Consider the following 18190-nt stretch of genomic DNA (forward strand, 5'->3'; position numbering starts at 1 on the left):
GTCTAGATAGGCCGAGTGTCACTGGGTAACTTAGTTCTTATAAAATCAAAATGGCGGATTTTATGCGCTTTAATGTGCAAGCTCATAAAACTTTTGCTCAGCTTGGCATTGGTGACAAGAATTTTAACCGACTTCCAAAAAGGATCGTATCGTATTTACAGCGATATTTCCGTCATTTGTAAACCGTTTCTTTTTTGTTTGGATGAATATTCTTTCAGGTTAGTCCCATTTTTTTCATGTCAGGATCTGATAATCCTAGAGAAATCTAGGGGAACTATCGTATCGTAGGGACAATTAGTGCGTTTGTTCATTGTTTCATTATCTATTTTAAATCACTACAATTTCATGAAGGTATTTATCTTTTTTTTTATTAGTTCACGTAGTGTGGAGGTAATACCTAGATGGCATCACGGAAATAAATATGTTTAAGAATACGACCAATCCTTCAAGATCATTGACGTAGTATCAGCCTTAATTAAATCAACCAATCAAAAAACACGCATTTTTATTTATCACTTCCCATTTTACTACAATTTACAAAGTATTTTATTTGTTTATATAAAAAAAGTTTATTTACAATCACAAAACTAAGTGGAAACACAAAGTTAGCAAATGAAATTAAAATGCTGCAGGCGGGCAGCCCTATGACATGTTTACGTACCGCGCGGCTGTAGGTATTTATTTCAAAAATACGGCCGAGTTATTATACTGCTTGTAATATCTTTACCGTGACTATGCCGTAATTTCTGAGCTGTACAGGTGAGTACGCGAGTGAATGGAACTTCTCAGGTACAAATGATGAATTACGACTAATTATTAATGTACGGCTTTGTTAAAGTGTTAAAGACGATTAAAAATAAATGTCGAAAAACCTAGTGCCGTAGGTACTAAAGTGGTGGTTTCGGAAGTCAGTACAAATTTTTAAAAATTGTAGAAGCAATTTAGGTATTAATTTAGTAGATGAAAAAATGCACTTTCTACCCTGAAAACTCACCTTCATTGGAGGAGGCTTTTAACTGTAGATTTATAACACACTAGCGCACTTCTTGCCTATCCCTACCCTACACTACCTTACTCCTACTTAGAGAATTTTCTTAATTCTCTGCGTGTGTGAAGTCTGCCAATCCGCATTGGGCAAGCGTGGTGGACTATTGGCCTAGCCCCTCTCATTCTGAGAGGAGACTCGAGTTCAGCAGTGAGCCGAATATGGGTTGATAATGATGATGATGATGATGATGATGATGATGATGATGATGATGATGATGATGTTATTTAGGTTCACAAACAATACTAACATAGTTTTTAAGACGTTACTAATCTTACTAACTCTTCTAGATTAATATTCAATCAGGAGTTAACCGAAATAAAAAGTTATTTATTTTTTTATTTATAAATGAAACAGAAATAAAGATCTTAATATTTTATTTATCACCTAAATAAAAATGATTTTACGTATATCTTATGGTAGTTCACAGATCCGCATCGTACGATTACGTATCGGACGCATCGCATCAACACAGTCATTTAAAATCACAGACAGACACTTAAATTTTATCTATATGTACTGATGATAGGTACAGACAACGTCAAACAGAGGCGTCTTTACCTATAGTGCAAGAGGTGCGTTGCACCCGGGCGCCGCGATCTCAGGGGCGCCCGAGCACCACTGTTTTGTTTTCGAATACTTTTTTTTAAGTTGTTTTCAGTTATTTTTGTTTTGTTAACCTTTACATCCATAAAGTTCATTTTATCCGTGTAATTACAGTGGGTGTTACATAACTTACATCTAAACTAAAACTATCACAGTTCTAAAAATTTACTACTGCTAGACCTAGTGTACCCAGCTAGTTGTTTACTTTTGAAAATAAGCAAACACAAAGGAATTAGTTTGCTACACAGACAGCTGTGTTAAGTTGAAGTGCTGTTTGTAAGTACATATTCCATTTTAACAGTGCTCAGCACGCTTAGGTACTAGAGGGTCTTAAGTGATGAATGGACCCTGGCGCTGCGTTAGCTATACACGCCTCTGGTTGTGAATATGTTATCCGACACTTATCACGTGGTGAAATCGGTCTCAAAATATTGTCTCTTTATTTTCCTCTCTCTCATAGATGTCCTAAATTTAGTGTCCTTCATCTATCGACATGTGATATGACTCAGGCTCGTAGTTCGGATCAATCACTCTTGTCTTTATTATCTGCTTGTAAATAAACGCGGATTTCCTCGGCCGACGTTCTCTCGATTCGCTTTCGAAATTCACTTCGTAGATACCAAGACGTTCCCTGGAAGTGAGGATTAGTGTTAATTAAAATATTGCTTACGATGCCCTGCGGTTTAACTGACCTTTTCCTTAGAAATACGGGGATAATATATAGCTTATGAAAGCCACGTAACGGGGCTTTCCACTGGTAAAAGAATTTTCAAGATCGATTCAGTAAATTCAAAGATAGTCCCCTATAATCTCACACACTCACACGCTTTTATAATATTTATTATTTATTAAGTGTGTGAAATGTAGAGTGGTGCAGCGTGAGTTTTAGCTGCCAAAGGCTGGCAGAAAATTCACTTTACACACACATTAAAAAGCTGGTTTTCCAGGGTTTTTTCATAAATACAGTTCATTATAATCAAATCCGTCCATCTTTTTTTTTATTCTTTATAAGTTAGCCCTTGACTACAAACCCTTGAGAAGGATGAAGTCCACACCCCTTTCGGTTACTACACGACGTCGTACCGGAACGCTAAATCGCTTGGCGGTACGTCTTTGTCGGTAGGGTAACTAGCCACGGCTAAAGCCTCCCACCAGCCAGACCTGGACCAATTAAGAAAACCTCAATCGGTCCAGCCGAGGATCGAACCCAGGACCTCCGTCTTGTGAGTCCACTGCGCCACAGAGGCCGTCAAAAATCTTTAGCTATTTACAAAATGTGGGAGTAGAAGTGGGAATGAATAATCGAAAATGTTCATGAAAAATGCAGTTTTCAACTATAACTTTTTCAGTTATAACTTCTCGACTTTCCTGCAAGGAGGGAGGGAGGGAGGCCTGGAGGCTTACCACCTCCATCCATCTTATTTAAGGGCGTAAATAATGTTATGTCAATAAGAAATAATGTCCAAAATGGCTATACAAAACAATCCTGCAAGGTACGAAACATCAAAACATTATGGAATCGCTACTGCTCTAAGAGCTTATAGTAAGGCCCCTGACCGTTAAAATAGGCTGATAATAACCATGATAATTATTAAAAAAAACACTTACAAATAACCTTGATTCCATTCAAAGTTATCCATCAGACTCCATGCCATATATCCTCGAAGGTCGACACCAGCTTCCAACGAGTCTAAAGCATCGTTCAACGCTGCTCTGAAGTACCGCACCCTTCCATCATCGATGTAGTTCCCATCGTGAGGAGTTTCTGACCAACCGTTCTCGGTTATGTAAATAGTTGGGTTGTTGTATTTATTCTTAAGGTGAGTTAGAGCGTTGTACATGCTTTTTGGGGCCATCTGCAATACAAAAATACATAGCTATTCGACTATTTTCCCACCACGCTGTTCCATTGTGGGTTGGCGGGCTTAGGTTGATAATATTTGAATCGTCAACGTTTAACGTTTGACAATCTCTAATACGGTACATGCTTTCTTAGGCAGGGCAAACCAGATTGAGAATTTTCATCTCCTAAAAGTTTCTTTATGAAAATGGCCTGATCCAGCACCTAATCCAACCCAGGGCTTCGTTAATACCAAGCCACATAGGCTAGCATCAGCATCAATCCATACTTCCGTATCTATATTATGATTGCGAAAGTAAGTCTGTCTGTCTGCCTGTTACCTTTCAAGACTTAACTACTGAACTAATTCAAATGAAATTTTGGTATGCAGACCTTGATAACCCAGTGAATATGACCTCTGCCTTCGAATCGGAAGCATAGGTTCGAATCCGGTCCGGGGCATGCACCTTCAACTTTTCAATTATGTGCATTTCAAGAAATTAAATATCACATGTCTCAAACGGTGAAGGAAAAACATCGTGAAGAAACCTTATAGGTATACCTGAGAATTTTCTCTCTACATGTGTGAAGTCTGCTAATTGGGCAAGCGCGGTGGACTATGAGCCTAACCCCTCTCATTCAGAAAGGAGACTCGTGCTCAACAGTGAGCCGAAAATGGGTTTCTAATGATGATGATGATGATGAATTCATGATTTTCGCAGGATTTGTAAAAAATAGAAATGAACGCAAACGGAGCCCGCTAGTGAGTAGATAACTTACCGCTAACCAAGACGAAGCTGATTCCGGCCATTCTGGTGGACGGTAGATCCCGACTCCAGCATCATCCAGGAGTGAGGGTACAGGATACAGCTGCTTATGCTTAGTAGCAGACACCAGTGTTGCAGAATAATGGTTCACTCCAAAGAAATCGGAGGAGCCTTGCACCAGTTTCCTTTCTTCTTCAGTAAATTCTGGTATACGGGATTTCTTGTAGCCTTGTTCAGCACTCTTCTTTGCAACTATTTCGGAGAGCTCTGTGGGAAATCCTCCATTTTCAGAGAAAATTGGCTCAGCATATAGACCCCACTAAACAAACATAAATTGATTATTTTACTACTATTAGTTTATGGAGTCAGATAATTAGACATATGTACATGAAATATCTACATCAGTCTATTTTTTATTAGCTCACTGCAAGGCTTTCTGTATACAGGAATAAAATAATGCCTATGACACTCACAAATAACACGGATTTCTATTGGTAAAAGAATTTTCAAAATCGGCTAAGTGGATTCAGAGATAACCTCAAGATTGTGGTATTGTATACCACAAACTTTACCTCTAAATATATTAAAAGCTTACCCACCATGCTTGGCAGGTAGTAACGGGTAAAAATCTTGGTATCGAAGGAACTGACGGCCTTTTATAATCTGGCTGTTAACTGACTTCTATGTCAATAGGCGCTTGACTACCTTACCGGAAGGTAATGATGAAGTCTAAATTGGGACGTGTTTGCCTAGAAAATGCCTATTTACTCTAGACTTGAAAGTCTTTAAAATAGAGGTAGCAGAAAACACAGACATCGGAATTGGTATACAAGATTGTGGAATTCGTGAGTTCCATAGTATATTCAGTAAAAAACCGATCAAACATACGAATATGCACTGATTTTAAAAAAGCTGATAATTTTATCTACGTCGTCGATCAACTGATCCACCATCTTTATTGTTCTGCTACTTATGGTAAACAAGCGTTGTCCAAAATAGACATGTAAGTCTTCGACAATCAGTTACAAATAATAATCGTTTTAGCATTTTGCATGATTTATGCGGCACAATGCTGAGCTACCTTTTTCAAGGTTGTGCCACATATATATGACAGAGTGGTGGTTAATGCTTCTACTACTTCAGTTTTGGTATTCAATTATCCAGGTGATTGAGGCATCAGACAATTTGCATTGTGATGTATGGCACAGTCTATACTTATAATAAATATGTAGAGAGGTCAGTTCTGTACATTAAATATTTTTCCAAAACATCAGGGGGTGATAAGTGATCGATACTGATGCCAAAAATGCAATGAGTAAAATTTTCGTCTGTCTGTCTGTATAGTCGTTATAGAAACAAAGACTACTCGACGAATTTTAACGAAACTTGGTACTATTATTTTTCATACTCCTGGGCAGGTTAGTATACATTTCATCACGTCCGTTCGTTTTGAAATAAATGTTTTTTCTTTCTTTTCTTTATTTTAGTTGAATTCTCATACAGGTATATACTCACCTCTACTTGTCTCTTGATTTTAGCAGCCAATAGATCATCTGCAGTATCATCTAAAGGTCCAAACCAGTTAACGCTGATTGTAATACCACACACGCCGCCCTGTTTCGGCTTGAAATCATTCACATATGCGTAATAAGCCTTCGCGTGAGCTATGACTAGATTCTTTGCGCAATAATACGTTCCAATATCAGTTCTATTTAGAACAGGAGCTTTAGTATCAGAACCGTAGCCTTCGTAACAGATTTCCCTAGGTTCGTTGAACGTGATCCAATGCTTGACTCTGTCACCAAAATTTTCGAAAACGATCCTAGCGTAATCCTCGAACCACTCGTGGAATAGGGGGTTCATGAATCCGCCTAAATCTTGTATCTTCTGGGGCAAGTCCCAATGGTACAACGTGACCATCGGCGTAATGTTGTACTTCACCATTTCATCGATGTAGTTGTTGTAAAAAGCAAGGCCAGCTGAACTAACTTTGTTGGACAAACCGTCGGGTAAGATTCTCGACCAGGATACTGAGAAACGGTAAGCGTCCAAACCGAGTTGTCTCATCATTTCCACATCTGTTCTATAGTTAGTGTATGTGTCGGCAGCGATGTCGCCATTGCTTCGGTCTGCGATGAAGCCAGGATTGGTGTGAGTCAGACGATCCCAAATATTTTCGCCTTTATCTGAAATGTCAAAATAATAATATTAAGTCATGGTATTTGCTGTAGCACCTCAGCTGTGACAGCCCAGTGGATATGACCTCTGTCTCGGAGTCCGGAGGGCGTGGGTTCGAATCCGGTCCGGGACATGCACCTCTAACTCTTCAGTTGTGTGCATTTTAAGAAATTAAATATCACGTGTCTCAAACGGTAAAGGAAAAACATACTGAGGAAACCTGCATACCAGAGAATTTGCTTAATTCTCTGCGTGTGTGAAGTCTGCCAATCCGCATTGGGCCAGCGTGGTGGACTATTGGCCTAATCCCTCTCATTCTGAGTTAAGACTCGAACCGAATATGGGTTGATAATGATGAATGGTGATTTGCTGTAGTCCCTGTGCATATGCTTAACTTTTACGAGTCCTTATGTACCTAATTCTTGTTATTATTTTTTATAAATTATATATAACATGTCCTACCTAGTTATAATTTTATACTATTAGATTTGTCACTAGAGCGTCGAAACTGTTTTTTGTTTTTGTTCGCCTAAATGTGGTTAATTGTCTTAATTTCAATTAGTCTCATTTTAAACAAAACAACGATTTTTTTTTATTATTATTATTAAAAAAATTGAACAAATAATATCTAAATATTGATATTTAATTTATTAATAATGTGTCACAGTTTTCGTTGCCATACTCCTCCGAAACGGCTTGACCGATTTTGATGAAATTTTTTGTGCTTATCCGGTATCTATGAGTATAGGCCAACATCTATTTTTTATACTCCCTAATTGTGGGTAGGGTAAGGGTAGGGTAGGGTCGGGGTAGGGGTAGGGGTAGGGTAGGGGTAGGGTAGGGGTAGGGTAGGGGTAGGGTAGGGGTAGGGTAGGGGTAGGGGTAGGGTAGGGGTAGGGTAGAGGTAGTTGAAAGTTTACATCGAGTTTCACGCGGACGAAGTCGCAGGCGTCCGCTAGTACCTACTATAAAAATGGCTAAATAAATTTTAAAAAATGCGTCAAAAATATTAAACCGATTTTTCGAGAAATGCGATGTTTTCGTTCTTGTAGCATGTACTTTTAGACGGTATGTTTTAAGTATAATACACATTTGTATAATAGCAAATATTGTATGTATTAATAAATAATGTTGTTATTATATAACGTAGTAGGTAAGTAGTTAATAAAACATGGAAATGGTTTTTGCTTGCCTTGGAATTTAAAACAAAACGCAGTATTTATTATTCTTTTCCTTTTTTTCTTCTTTTATAATTTTAATTATTTATCGCTTAGAATGTGGTTTTACGTAGCCAGTGTTAGTGACGACACTTATAACGAGTTTTAGTTGAAAACTGGCAGATGCCGCGCAGTTTCACCCGCGTGGTTCCTGTTCCCGTAGGAATACAGGGATAAAATATAGCCTATCGCCTTCCTCGATAAATGGGCTATCTAACACTGAAAGAATTTTTCAAATTCAAATCGGACTAGAAGTTCCTGAGATTTGCGCGTTCAAACAAACGAACAAACTTTTCAGCTTTATAATATTAGTATATTAAATATTTATAATATTAGTATAAGGCTGCTCTTAGATTTTAAGAAGTAGGTATACCTATAGCAATAATATGCTGTGTCAGGAGTTTCAAGATAATGCCACGAATGTCACAACGTAGGGGTTTTTTTTAATTTAATTATTATTTACCTATATGTACACTTTACTTCTGGATCATTAATAGTAAATAGAGATCAGTGTGCCTAGTGGGAGTTTTCAATATTTTCATACTGTCGCGTAACGTAAACGCAAAATGTATATGGAATTGAAACAGTTGTGCAGCAGTGCCACTAGATGGCGCTGTTTTAATTCCTTAGAAATTCGCGTTTACGTTACGTGACAGTGACAGTATCAAACTGCCACTAGGCCCTCAGATCGTTAATATTTCACAATGAATGAATACAGAATTTCATATATTTTATTTCTTTTTAAAAGTATATTTGCCATATATTTTCAATATAACCAATATTCCCATTCCCCTCCAACTAGTCGGGAAAGACTGTGCTAGGAGTGGGTACGACATAGACCAACGGGGCGTTATTCGTTATTCTTTACAATCAATCAATCTAATATATAAAATTCTCGTGTCGCGGTGTTCGAACTTGAACTCCTCCGAAACGGCTCGACCGATTTTGATGAAATTTTTTGTGCATATTCAGTAGGTCTGAGAATCGGCCAACATCTATTTTTCAAACCCCTAAATCCTAGGATAGGGTAGTGGTAGGGTAGGGGTATAGTATAGGGATAGGGTAGGGGTATAGTATAGGGATAGGGTAGGGGTAGGGTAGCGGTAGGGTAGGGGTAGGGTAGGGGTAGGGTAGGGGTAGGGTAGGGGTAGGGTAGGGGTAGGGTAGGGGTAGGGTAGGGGTAGGGTAGGGTAGTGGTAGGGTAGGTTTATGGTATAGGGATAGGGTAGGGGTAGGGTAGTGGTAGGGTAGTTGTAGGGTAGGGTAGGGTAGGGGTAGAGTAGAGGTAGGGTAGGGGTAGGGTAGGGGTAGGGGTAGGGGTAGGGGTAGGAGTATGGTAGTGTAAGGTAGGGATAGGGAAGAAGTGCAAATGAATAAATTAATAAGTCAAAGCGAAGCTTGAGCGAGTCCGCTAGTCAATTTATATAATTGCAGATAAGTACATGCATGATATATATACAGGTGGTCGGTAGATATAGATGGTAAATGTAAATGTCTTGCCAATATGGCATTATTTATTACTAGCGGACGCCCGCGACTTCGTCCGCGTAAATTTCGATGTCAACTTTACTACTACCCCTACTCTACCCTACCCCTACCCTACCACTACCCCAACCCTACCCAACCCCTACATCTACCCTACCCCTACCCCTACCCCCACCCTACCCCTACCCAACCCCCAAACCTACTCCTACCCTACCCCTACCTTACCTACACCCTACCCCCATCCTACGCCTACTCCCATCCTACCCCTACCCCCATCCTACCCCTACCGCCATCCTACCCCTACCCTCCCCGTACCCTATCGCTTTCCTACCTCTATCCCACCCGTTCCCCTATATCACGCCTATCCTACCCCTACCCTACCACTTCCCTATCCTACCCGTACCTCTACTCTACTACTACCCTACCTCTACCCCTACCCTACCACTACCCTAAACCCGGCCCTAAACCTACACTACCCCTACGCTTCCCTACCCGTACCCTACCCTACCCTGTAACTTCTCTATCTTACTCCTACCCTTAGCAAAATCGGTCCAGTCCTTCGAGAGTGGTGGTATGACCAAGAGAAATAGAGACTTCTATGCTAATAATATAAAGAGGTAAAGTTCGTGTGGTTGTAGGAGGTAATCTCTGGATCTACTGGACCGATTTGGAAAATTGTTTTACCAATAGAAAGCTACGATATTTGCGAGTGTCATAGGCTATGTTTGATCCCCATAGTCACACGGGAACGGGAACTACGTTAATTAAAGCACCGGGCGTCATATAGCGGAATTTCTGCGTCCTTTAGAAATTTTGTATTATCTCCGAAACTATTTAAGTAATTAACATACTGTGAAGGGCAAATCTTATCTCCATAATATCCTTGTTTTTTGTTGATTATTAAATAATTTATTTTAATAAGGATTAAGGTTTAGTTGTATAAATAATGACGTAAACCTAAGTACATAAAATTAATAATTTTTAAAACACTAAAGGTACTATATCTGCTAATATATAGAAGATAGATATATGGTGACGCGGACGTTTTTGTAGAACTTTTAAAGATACATAAAGTCTCCATACATTAATTTCAATTTTACACAATAGTTAAGGCAGCGCATGCGAATAAGTCTGTTTTAGAGGATTTTCAGTCCGACCTGTATGACAAAAACTGTGATAACTCGGCTAATATATATGATACCAATATAATATAGCCTATAGCACTCCCCGATAATGTAGCATTCTACTGGTGAAAGAATTTTTAAAATCGGACCAGTAGTTCCGAAGATTACCCCATTTAAAAAATGTGACAAACTTACAAACTTACAAACTTTACCTCTTTATAATATTAGTATAGATATAGATATAGATTAGTATAGAAGTATAGACTAGTATAGAAGAGCGCGCAGCGCGTCGGTACGATATGGATAAAATTCGAAGCGCATACGAGACGCCGAATTATGACTTTCACGTGAGTGAAAAGCACGGAGCAATTGACGCGCGACGCAAATTTTATACCTGAGCGCCAAAACCATTTTTACCTAATTGCAAGTAAATTAAACAACATAACGAAAAACAAAATGGCCATGTTCAAGATATATACCTAATTTTCTATACAAAACATAAAATTAACAAAATCTTCCTGAGATTGAAAGCAAAATGTGAGCAAAACATGTATTTTTCAAAAAAATAAACTATCGAGAAAAGTTTTACAAATTGTGTATTTTGTATAGTCATAACGAAGCTTACACTTTGAAATATCATTTACCCAATTATCAGGCTCCTAATTTTTCCAGAATCTGAGACCCAGAACCATTTGTAACCACCAAATTACATATTGCACACTCTTAAGTATGTGTTATTAAAAGTTAGCCCTTGACTACAATCACACCTGATGGTAAGACATGACGCAATTTAAGATGGAAGCGGGTTAACTTGGAGGAGGATGAAAATCCACACCCCTTTGGCGGTACGTCTTTGCGGGTAGGGTGGTAACTAGCCACGGCCGAAGCCTCCCACTTACCATCAGCGTTCCATCCCCCTTCTATCTGGTAAGCGGCAGTTGCAGCTCCGAACAGGAAGTCATCAGGAAACCGTCGGTCCTGCCACTCAGCAGCATTGCAGAAAACTGCTGACAAACTATAACCAAAAATACACTATATCTATATATATAAAAGAAAGTCGTGTTAGTTACTCCACTTATAACTCAAGAACGGCTGAACCGATTTAGCTGAAAATTGGCAGGGAGGTAGTTTAAAGCCAGGAGGAGAACATAGGATACTTTTTTTTATACTTTTTTGGTAGGGGTAGGGTAGGGTTAGGGTAGTTGAAAGTTTACATCGAGTTTCACGCGGACGAAGTCGCGGGCGTCCGCTAGTATACTATAAACAAGATACTTTTTAATTGTAACGTTTTTACCGTATAATTAGAATATATAATAATAGTTTATCTATTTGTACAACACTTTAAAACAAAAACATGTCGGAAAAAATACAGAACAAATGAATATTACAACTAGAATATTAGAAAAGCATGCGGAAAACGTACGAAATTATTATAATTACAAGTGTAAATATACGACGGCCTACGTGGCGCAGTGGTATGCGCGGTGGAATTAATGATGGAGGTCCTGGGTTCGATCCCCGGCTGGGCCGATTGAGGTTTTCTTAATTGGTCCAGGTCTAGCTGGTGGGAGGCTTCGGCCGTGGCTAGTTACCACCCTACCGACAAAGACGTACCGCCAGGCGCCAAGCGATTTAGCGTTCCGGTAAGTAAGTAAAGCTGTTGTATCTATAGGTACCTACTTATATTGTAAGCTAGCGAACGCGTCGCGGATATACCTGCTTAGTTCTCATTACCGTAGGGGGAAATATAGTATAATAGTAAGGGATCCGTAGAACATTTTTTACAACTGATTACTAATAAGTTTATTTTTCGTGAGTAGCTTCATTTCGACGAGACGACATTTTTATTTACGAAAATTCTTGATTCTGATAGCTAACTGAGATACCAGGAAAAAAACAGCTAGTTAGTAACAATTTTTGATACACTACCCTCCTTTCAACTTGTATCAATAACGAGGTTGTTAAAAGTTGTTACTAACCAGCTGGCTTTTTTTACTGTTGCTTCATTAATAGCCACAATGACCTACAAATTGCGTGGTACATTATCTCGTTCGGACGCTTGGAAATTTTTCATTTCCTAACTCAGTTAGCTACTAAAATCAAGAATTTTCGTAAATAAAAAAGTTGATTGTCTCGTGTCTTGTTGATGATTTCACTCACGAAAAGATAACTTGTTAGTAAATATTTGTAAAAAATGTTCTACGGATCCCTGGCTATAAGTAACAGAAACGATGTATTCTAATGGTGAAAGCATTTTACAAATTGGTCCAATCAAAGATTTTATACTAATAAATGATAATTATCACTATCGCGTCGAAGCTGAGACGGACAAAGGTTTGTATAATAAACAACAAAAGTTATATAACATCGCGGGGCGCAGCTAGTATATTATATACGTATTCATACATGGATGTACAAAATATAACAATTTATTTTTCAATGATTTAAATTCAAGGATCGACAAAAAATTGACCGCAAAAACCTTAACTTCAGATTATGTTATCTAAATTATTTTATACCTGGCACCTTATGAAACCAGTTTGTGAGAAATCATCATGCAAAATAGAAATAATTTGCACTAAACATTATCTCTGATTTAAATAAACTAAAAATAAACAAAAGATTAAAGGTTATAGCATACAAACACTCGGAAAGGGATCGTAACGGTATTGCCTCGCCGTCAATCAGCCAACACCGTGATAGTCCAGTGGATATGACCTCTGCCTCCGATTCCGGAGGGTGTGGGTTCGAATTTGGTCTGGAGCATGCACCTCCGACTTATCAGTTATTATGTGCATTTTAAGAAATTTAGTAACACGTGTCTCAGAGAGAAAAAAGTCGTGACCGTGAGGAAACCTGCATACCTGAGAATTTTCTTAATTATACTCTAGGTGTGTGAAGTCTGCCCATTCTCATAAGGCTGTCGTGGTGGTATTAGCCTAACCGGAGACTCGTGGTTGTGAGCCATGGGTTGTTATGATGAGGCCTAAAATAATCAAGTTGAACTCGTCCTGTATCGCCCATAGGCCTAACACAAACTGGAGACTTGGCCGGAAAATAGTGACTTTTATTTCGTAAAAAAATAAATGTAATAGCAATCTGAAATTCTTCGGTTCTGTGTAAGAATAGCATGGGAAAGGCACAGAACAATCAACTTGCCTCAAATACCCAAAAATATCCACCAGCTCTATGACCATACGGCCTCCGTAGCGCAATGGTATTCGCGGTGGATATACAAGACGGAGGTCCTGGGTTCGATCCCCGGCTGGGCAGATTGAGATTTTCTTAATTTGTCCAGGTCTGGCTGGTGGGAGGCTTCGGCCATGGCTAGTTACCACCCTACCGGCAAAGACGTACCGCCAAGCGATTTAGCGTTCCGGTACGATGCCGTGTAGAAACCGAAAGGGGTGTGGATTTTCATCCTCCTCCTAACAAGTTAGCCCGCTTCCATCTTAGACTGCATCATCACTTACCATCAGGTGAGATTGTAGTCAAGGGCTAACTTGTAAAGAATAAAAAAAAAAAATACGGAGTGAGGAGCAATTATGCATGCGTCACACATATTTTTTTACAAAAAGTGTCGTAACAGCATAATATGCCTATAGCTTGGCAACTTCGTTCGTAACACTGGTTACCGATGGTCCGCGCGGGCCGGGGGGCGTGTAGCGATGAATGAAAAATCCACTACTGATGCACCTCACTACCCCGCACGCACGATTTTACACCCGCGCAGTCTTTCCCCCGTCGCCCGCATATCATGGGACTGTCGTCAACGAACTTGCCAGACATACTTAGAGTAGGGGTAGGGTAAGGGTAGGGTAGGGGTTGAGTAGGGGTAGGGTAGGGGTAGGCAGGGATAGGGTAGGTTAGGTGTAGAGTGGCAGTATATAGTATAGGGGTAGGGAATAAGTCAAAGCGAAGCTTGACCGGACTGCCATACGAAAACTTGCAAAAATATAAATAGAAAGTCGTGAAACAGGGGTTGAAAGTTTACGTCAATTTTTACACGGACGAAGTCGCTGGCGTCTGCTAGTATTATAAGCGAAAGGTCAAGATCGAAAATTTCAAGACGTACAAAGGTTTATAAAATAGATAGTTATCTATGTATTAGAAAAACGATTTTGCGACTTCCCTAGTTCCATAACTCGAGTAATTAATTTAGTATTGAGTAAACATTATTTAAAATATATATATAGGAAGAATACAATATGGAAATTAAGCTAACTTATTCTATTAACTATACAAATCATGCCCACGTGGAATGGTGGCAAGAATACTGGCTGCATTTCCGCGTTGGACAGCCAGGCTGATCCTTTGCGCAAAAAATGAGCCAGCCCTTCTGTCACCAGTCGAGGCAACTAGCCGCGGTGAAATTTTTTGGCACTGGACTCCATGGCCCAAGGGTCTCCACGGCAAAAGGTACAAATATGTACTCTCAGTCAGAGAGGCATACTTGAGCCACTTACCGGTTTCAGCTTTTTCTGCTGCGGCTCCCGGTGATTCTATAGTGAGTAGGTACTATAGATTGCTTAGATAATAATTGTTTTAAATAAAATATTAATTCACATACCCTATAAAAACAAACAGCTTCATAAGTGTCGAGCTCGATGCTTTGTAGACCTTTGAACGAGGAAAACGTCATGCTTTAATTTATATACGATGCACGAGCGCGGCTAGCAATCTTAGTAAAGGAGTATCCACATCTGGGCGTAACTGACGAATGTTTTATTTTAGTGAGTTTACCCCCATGTTCTAAATATACCTACGACACTGTAAAATCAGCCATAGCCTTTGACCATTGATAACAGGACCTGCCTCGCTGGCCGTTACCCTTCTGGCAAAGATCAAAAATCAATGACCTAACGCGTTTATAAAAACCGTTGGTATAGAATCGATGTTTCATTGTTGTAATCGTTTTCGTAGTGTAAAGAGCTCCCTAAAAATACCAGTTTGTGTAGTTGAATAGCATAAGAATGGCCAAAAACTTGTAGTTTAGAAAAAGATGGAGTAACGATACATTTGTAAGTGTTCTAATAACCTAACCATAGATAATATTATCAAATTTGTAATAAAAGCAATTTCTTAAAAAAATCGATTCTTCTGACGGAACAGCATAAAATCGATCAAGTAATCGAACATTCTATGTATATATTCTGTGGATAGTCTAAGCGATGTGTTGGTTAGTCTGTGCAAAAAATACGCGTGTGTGTATTGCGAGTTAAATATATAGTTGTGTGTAGTGTATGAACACAGAATATATTTACTGTTGTTTGAGTTTACCTCGTCCCCTTCAAAAAACGACAGACTTTTTGTTGGTAATTTGGGTGCGAAACAGGTCCATAGTCTAAATAGTCAAAGGCCATAGCGTACGTGCGCTATATCCAGTGGTATCCTGTTCGTTCGTTATCAACCCATAGTCGGCTCACTGCTGAGCTCGAGTCACATCTCAGAATAAGAGGGGTTAGATCAATAGCCACCACGCTGGCCCAATGCGTATTGGTAGACTTCACACACGCAGAGGATTAGAAAATTCTCTGGTATGCAGGTTTCCTCACGATGTTTTACCTTCACCGTTCGAGACACGTAAAATTTAATTTCTTAAAATGCACACAACTGCAAAGTTGGAGGTGCATGCCCCGGACCGGATTCGAACCCACACCCTCTGGAATTAGAGGCAGAGGCCATATCCACTATATATATTATAAGCGCGTATTTACTTATATACGCGAGTAGACATAGACGTAGACAATGTAGCTTTCGACAGAGAAATAATTTTGTAAGTATATCGGTTTAGGAGTTTAGCAGTGAAAACGTAACATACAAAAAAGTTAGTTTCGTATTTAAAATGTTTTATGTATAAATAGCCCGCCAACCTGCATTGGAGCAGTGTGGTGGGTCAAAGCTCCATATCCCCTCTGCTGTTAGCCCTGCCCCCTAGCCAAGTTGCATGTCGATTCTCTTTCTACGATCGCAAACGCTTCGAAAAGAAAGATGTATGGAAATGACATTTGCTATCGACAGGTCACGTGATCAAGACCTGTCATTCCCATACATTTTTGTAGTTTTCGAAGCGTTAGCGATCGTAGAAAGCGAATCGACGTGCCACTGGGCTAGGGGGGCTGGGCTGCAATGGACTGTTAAACAAAGGCTGTAAATTATGATGAAGTATAAGTAGATAGTAATCGAGATTAGTAATTGAACACACAAAAATATTAGGATCGTTCGTACTAATGTGGAGCAAACCTTACAGTATTACATTATCTTCTGTAAGTATTGATGTTATATATCTGATATCTAAGCTATAGTTTATCTAGATCTGTTACTTAGATATAATATAAGAAGATGGTACATTCAACTTTAGTAAATTGCGGAATTTAAATGTAATGGTCTGTTTTATGAGGCTTTTTAAAGGAGCGATCCTATCAAGGAAATAAAACCTCTTAAAGAGTCATATAATATTACGTACCTATTAAGGAACCTATAGGTATTTTAAATTAACGCTAGTAGGTCATAAATAGGCCATAAAAATAATTATGAAAAAGCTGTATGTTTCACTTTTAACTTTTTAATTGAGCTAGGAGCGCGGCAACCGAATCAAAAAATTCCGTAACGAAAATAAACCTAACGCATTTCGACAATAACATAACCACTCAAATGGACTATATTACTGGACTGGATTATAGTGGTGTGAAACTTATTAAACAAGAGTTCGATTCCATAGAGTATAGACATTTTTTATTTTTTTTTCATTAGTAAATTTAGGCAAGTAGGTAGAAATTAAAATACATTTTGAACAAAAAAGTGGGAATGTGCACACTTATGACATGATAAAAATGGGACCACCCTGGAAGTAAACCCTTCAAAACAAAAAAAGAATTTTCAAAATCGGTCCATAATTGACGGAATTATCGCTGGACATACATAAAAAAAAAACATACATACAGCCGAACGTAGAACCTCCTCCTTTTTGGAAGTCGGTTAAAAAATATTTTTTCTTGTATTGAAAATTCAGAACCTCACCTACACATTTACCAGCAACTTTGGAATTACAAAAAGTAGACAAGTTTTATACCAATTTACAAACCTCAATAAGTGTACAAGTTTTTAAAATAATAGAATACTTCAGCTCTATAAATTTTTTTTACAAATTTTTTTTTTTTTTAATCGGGTCATCTTCATGAAATATAAATAATTATTGCATTCAAAGTTACTTCTACAAAACAATTAAAACATTATTTATAAAAATAGTATTAATAGTAGGTAAATTGGTAATCCGCAATGTTTATCAATAATGAGGTCTTTTAAATCTTAACTATAACAGCTACAGCATTGAAAAAACTGATTCAAGAAAAATACAACTTGGTCACCCTAGGGATTTTTGGAAAACTAGGTATTCAAATTAGTTTTAGATAATTTAATGGGGTATCTACCATTTGCGTATTATCCATTAATTACGGGACACCCTGTATACCTAAATATATTATAAAGGAATTGAAGACAAAATTGTGCATGTGCGCACTCAGTGTTGTAGACTATTTATTCTGATTACTTTTTGCGGTGATTTTGTAGGAACGTAACCGATCTATAGTATAAAATTATCATTGGCTCTAAGTATTTTTTATTTAAAAACTGCCCAAGCTTTTAAAGTTCGCGTTTTTCAATATACAACGCAATGCTGCAGCGTATGGGCTCTGCAACTTGTACCGAATCGTAAATCTATGCTCTGCAATACTATAATACATAGCGTTCAAGTTCGTCTGATGTAATAATAGTTCTCGTTTTGGGGGAATCTGACCACAGACGAATTTGATTCGGATGCTATCTATTCATCTACTACTTTCTCTGTCTACGAAGTAGAGCAAGTTTGAAGTCTCCACGTTCTATCTGTCTATGGTTAATTTAACACTCTGTTAGATTAAGTTTTGCCC

The 18190-nt window shown here is 38.6% G+C and overlaps 1 protein-coding gene across 1 annotated transcript; it reads right to left on the minus strand.

The window, feature by feature from the left end:
* Positions 1-1405: 1405 nt before the first annotated feature.
* LOC112043984 (myrosinase 1) lies at positions 1406-14987 on the minus strand. The gene is made up of 6 exons (XM_024079684.2): positions 14833-14987; positions 11162-11277; positions 5774-6444; positions 4272-4577; positions 3260-3507; positions 1406-2282 (listed from the first exon to the last, which is right to left on the minus strand). The coding sequence occupies exons 1-6, from the start codon at positions 14853-14855 to the stop codon at positions 2123-2125; spliced, it is 1524 nt and encodes a 507-aa protein (XP_023935452.2). The 5' UTR covers positions 14856-14987; the 3' UTR covers positions 1406-2122.
* Between the last annotated feature and the right edge of the window lie 3203 nt (positions 14988-18190).

The sequence above is a fragment of the Bicyclus anynana genome, chromosome 24 (genome assembly GCF_947172395.1).
Source record: "Bicyclus anynana chromosome 24, ilBicAnyn1.1, whole genome shotgun sequence".
NCBI classification, from domain to species: Eukaryota; Metazoa; Arthropoda; class Insecta; order Lepidoptera; family Nymphalidae; genus Bicyclus; species Bicyclus anynana.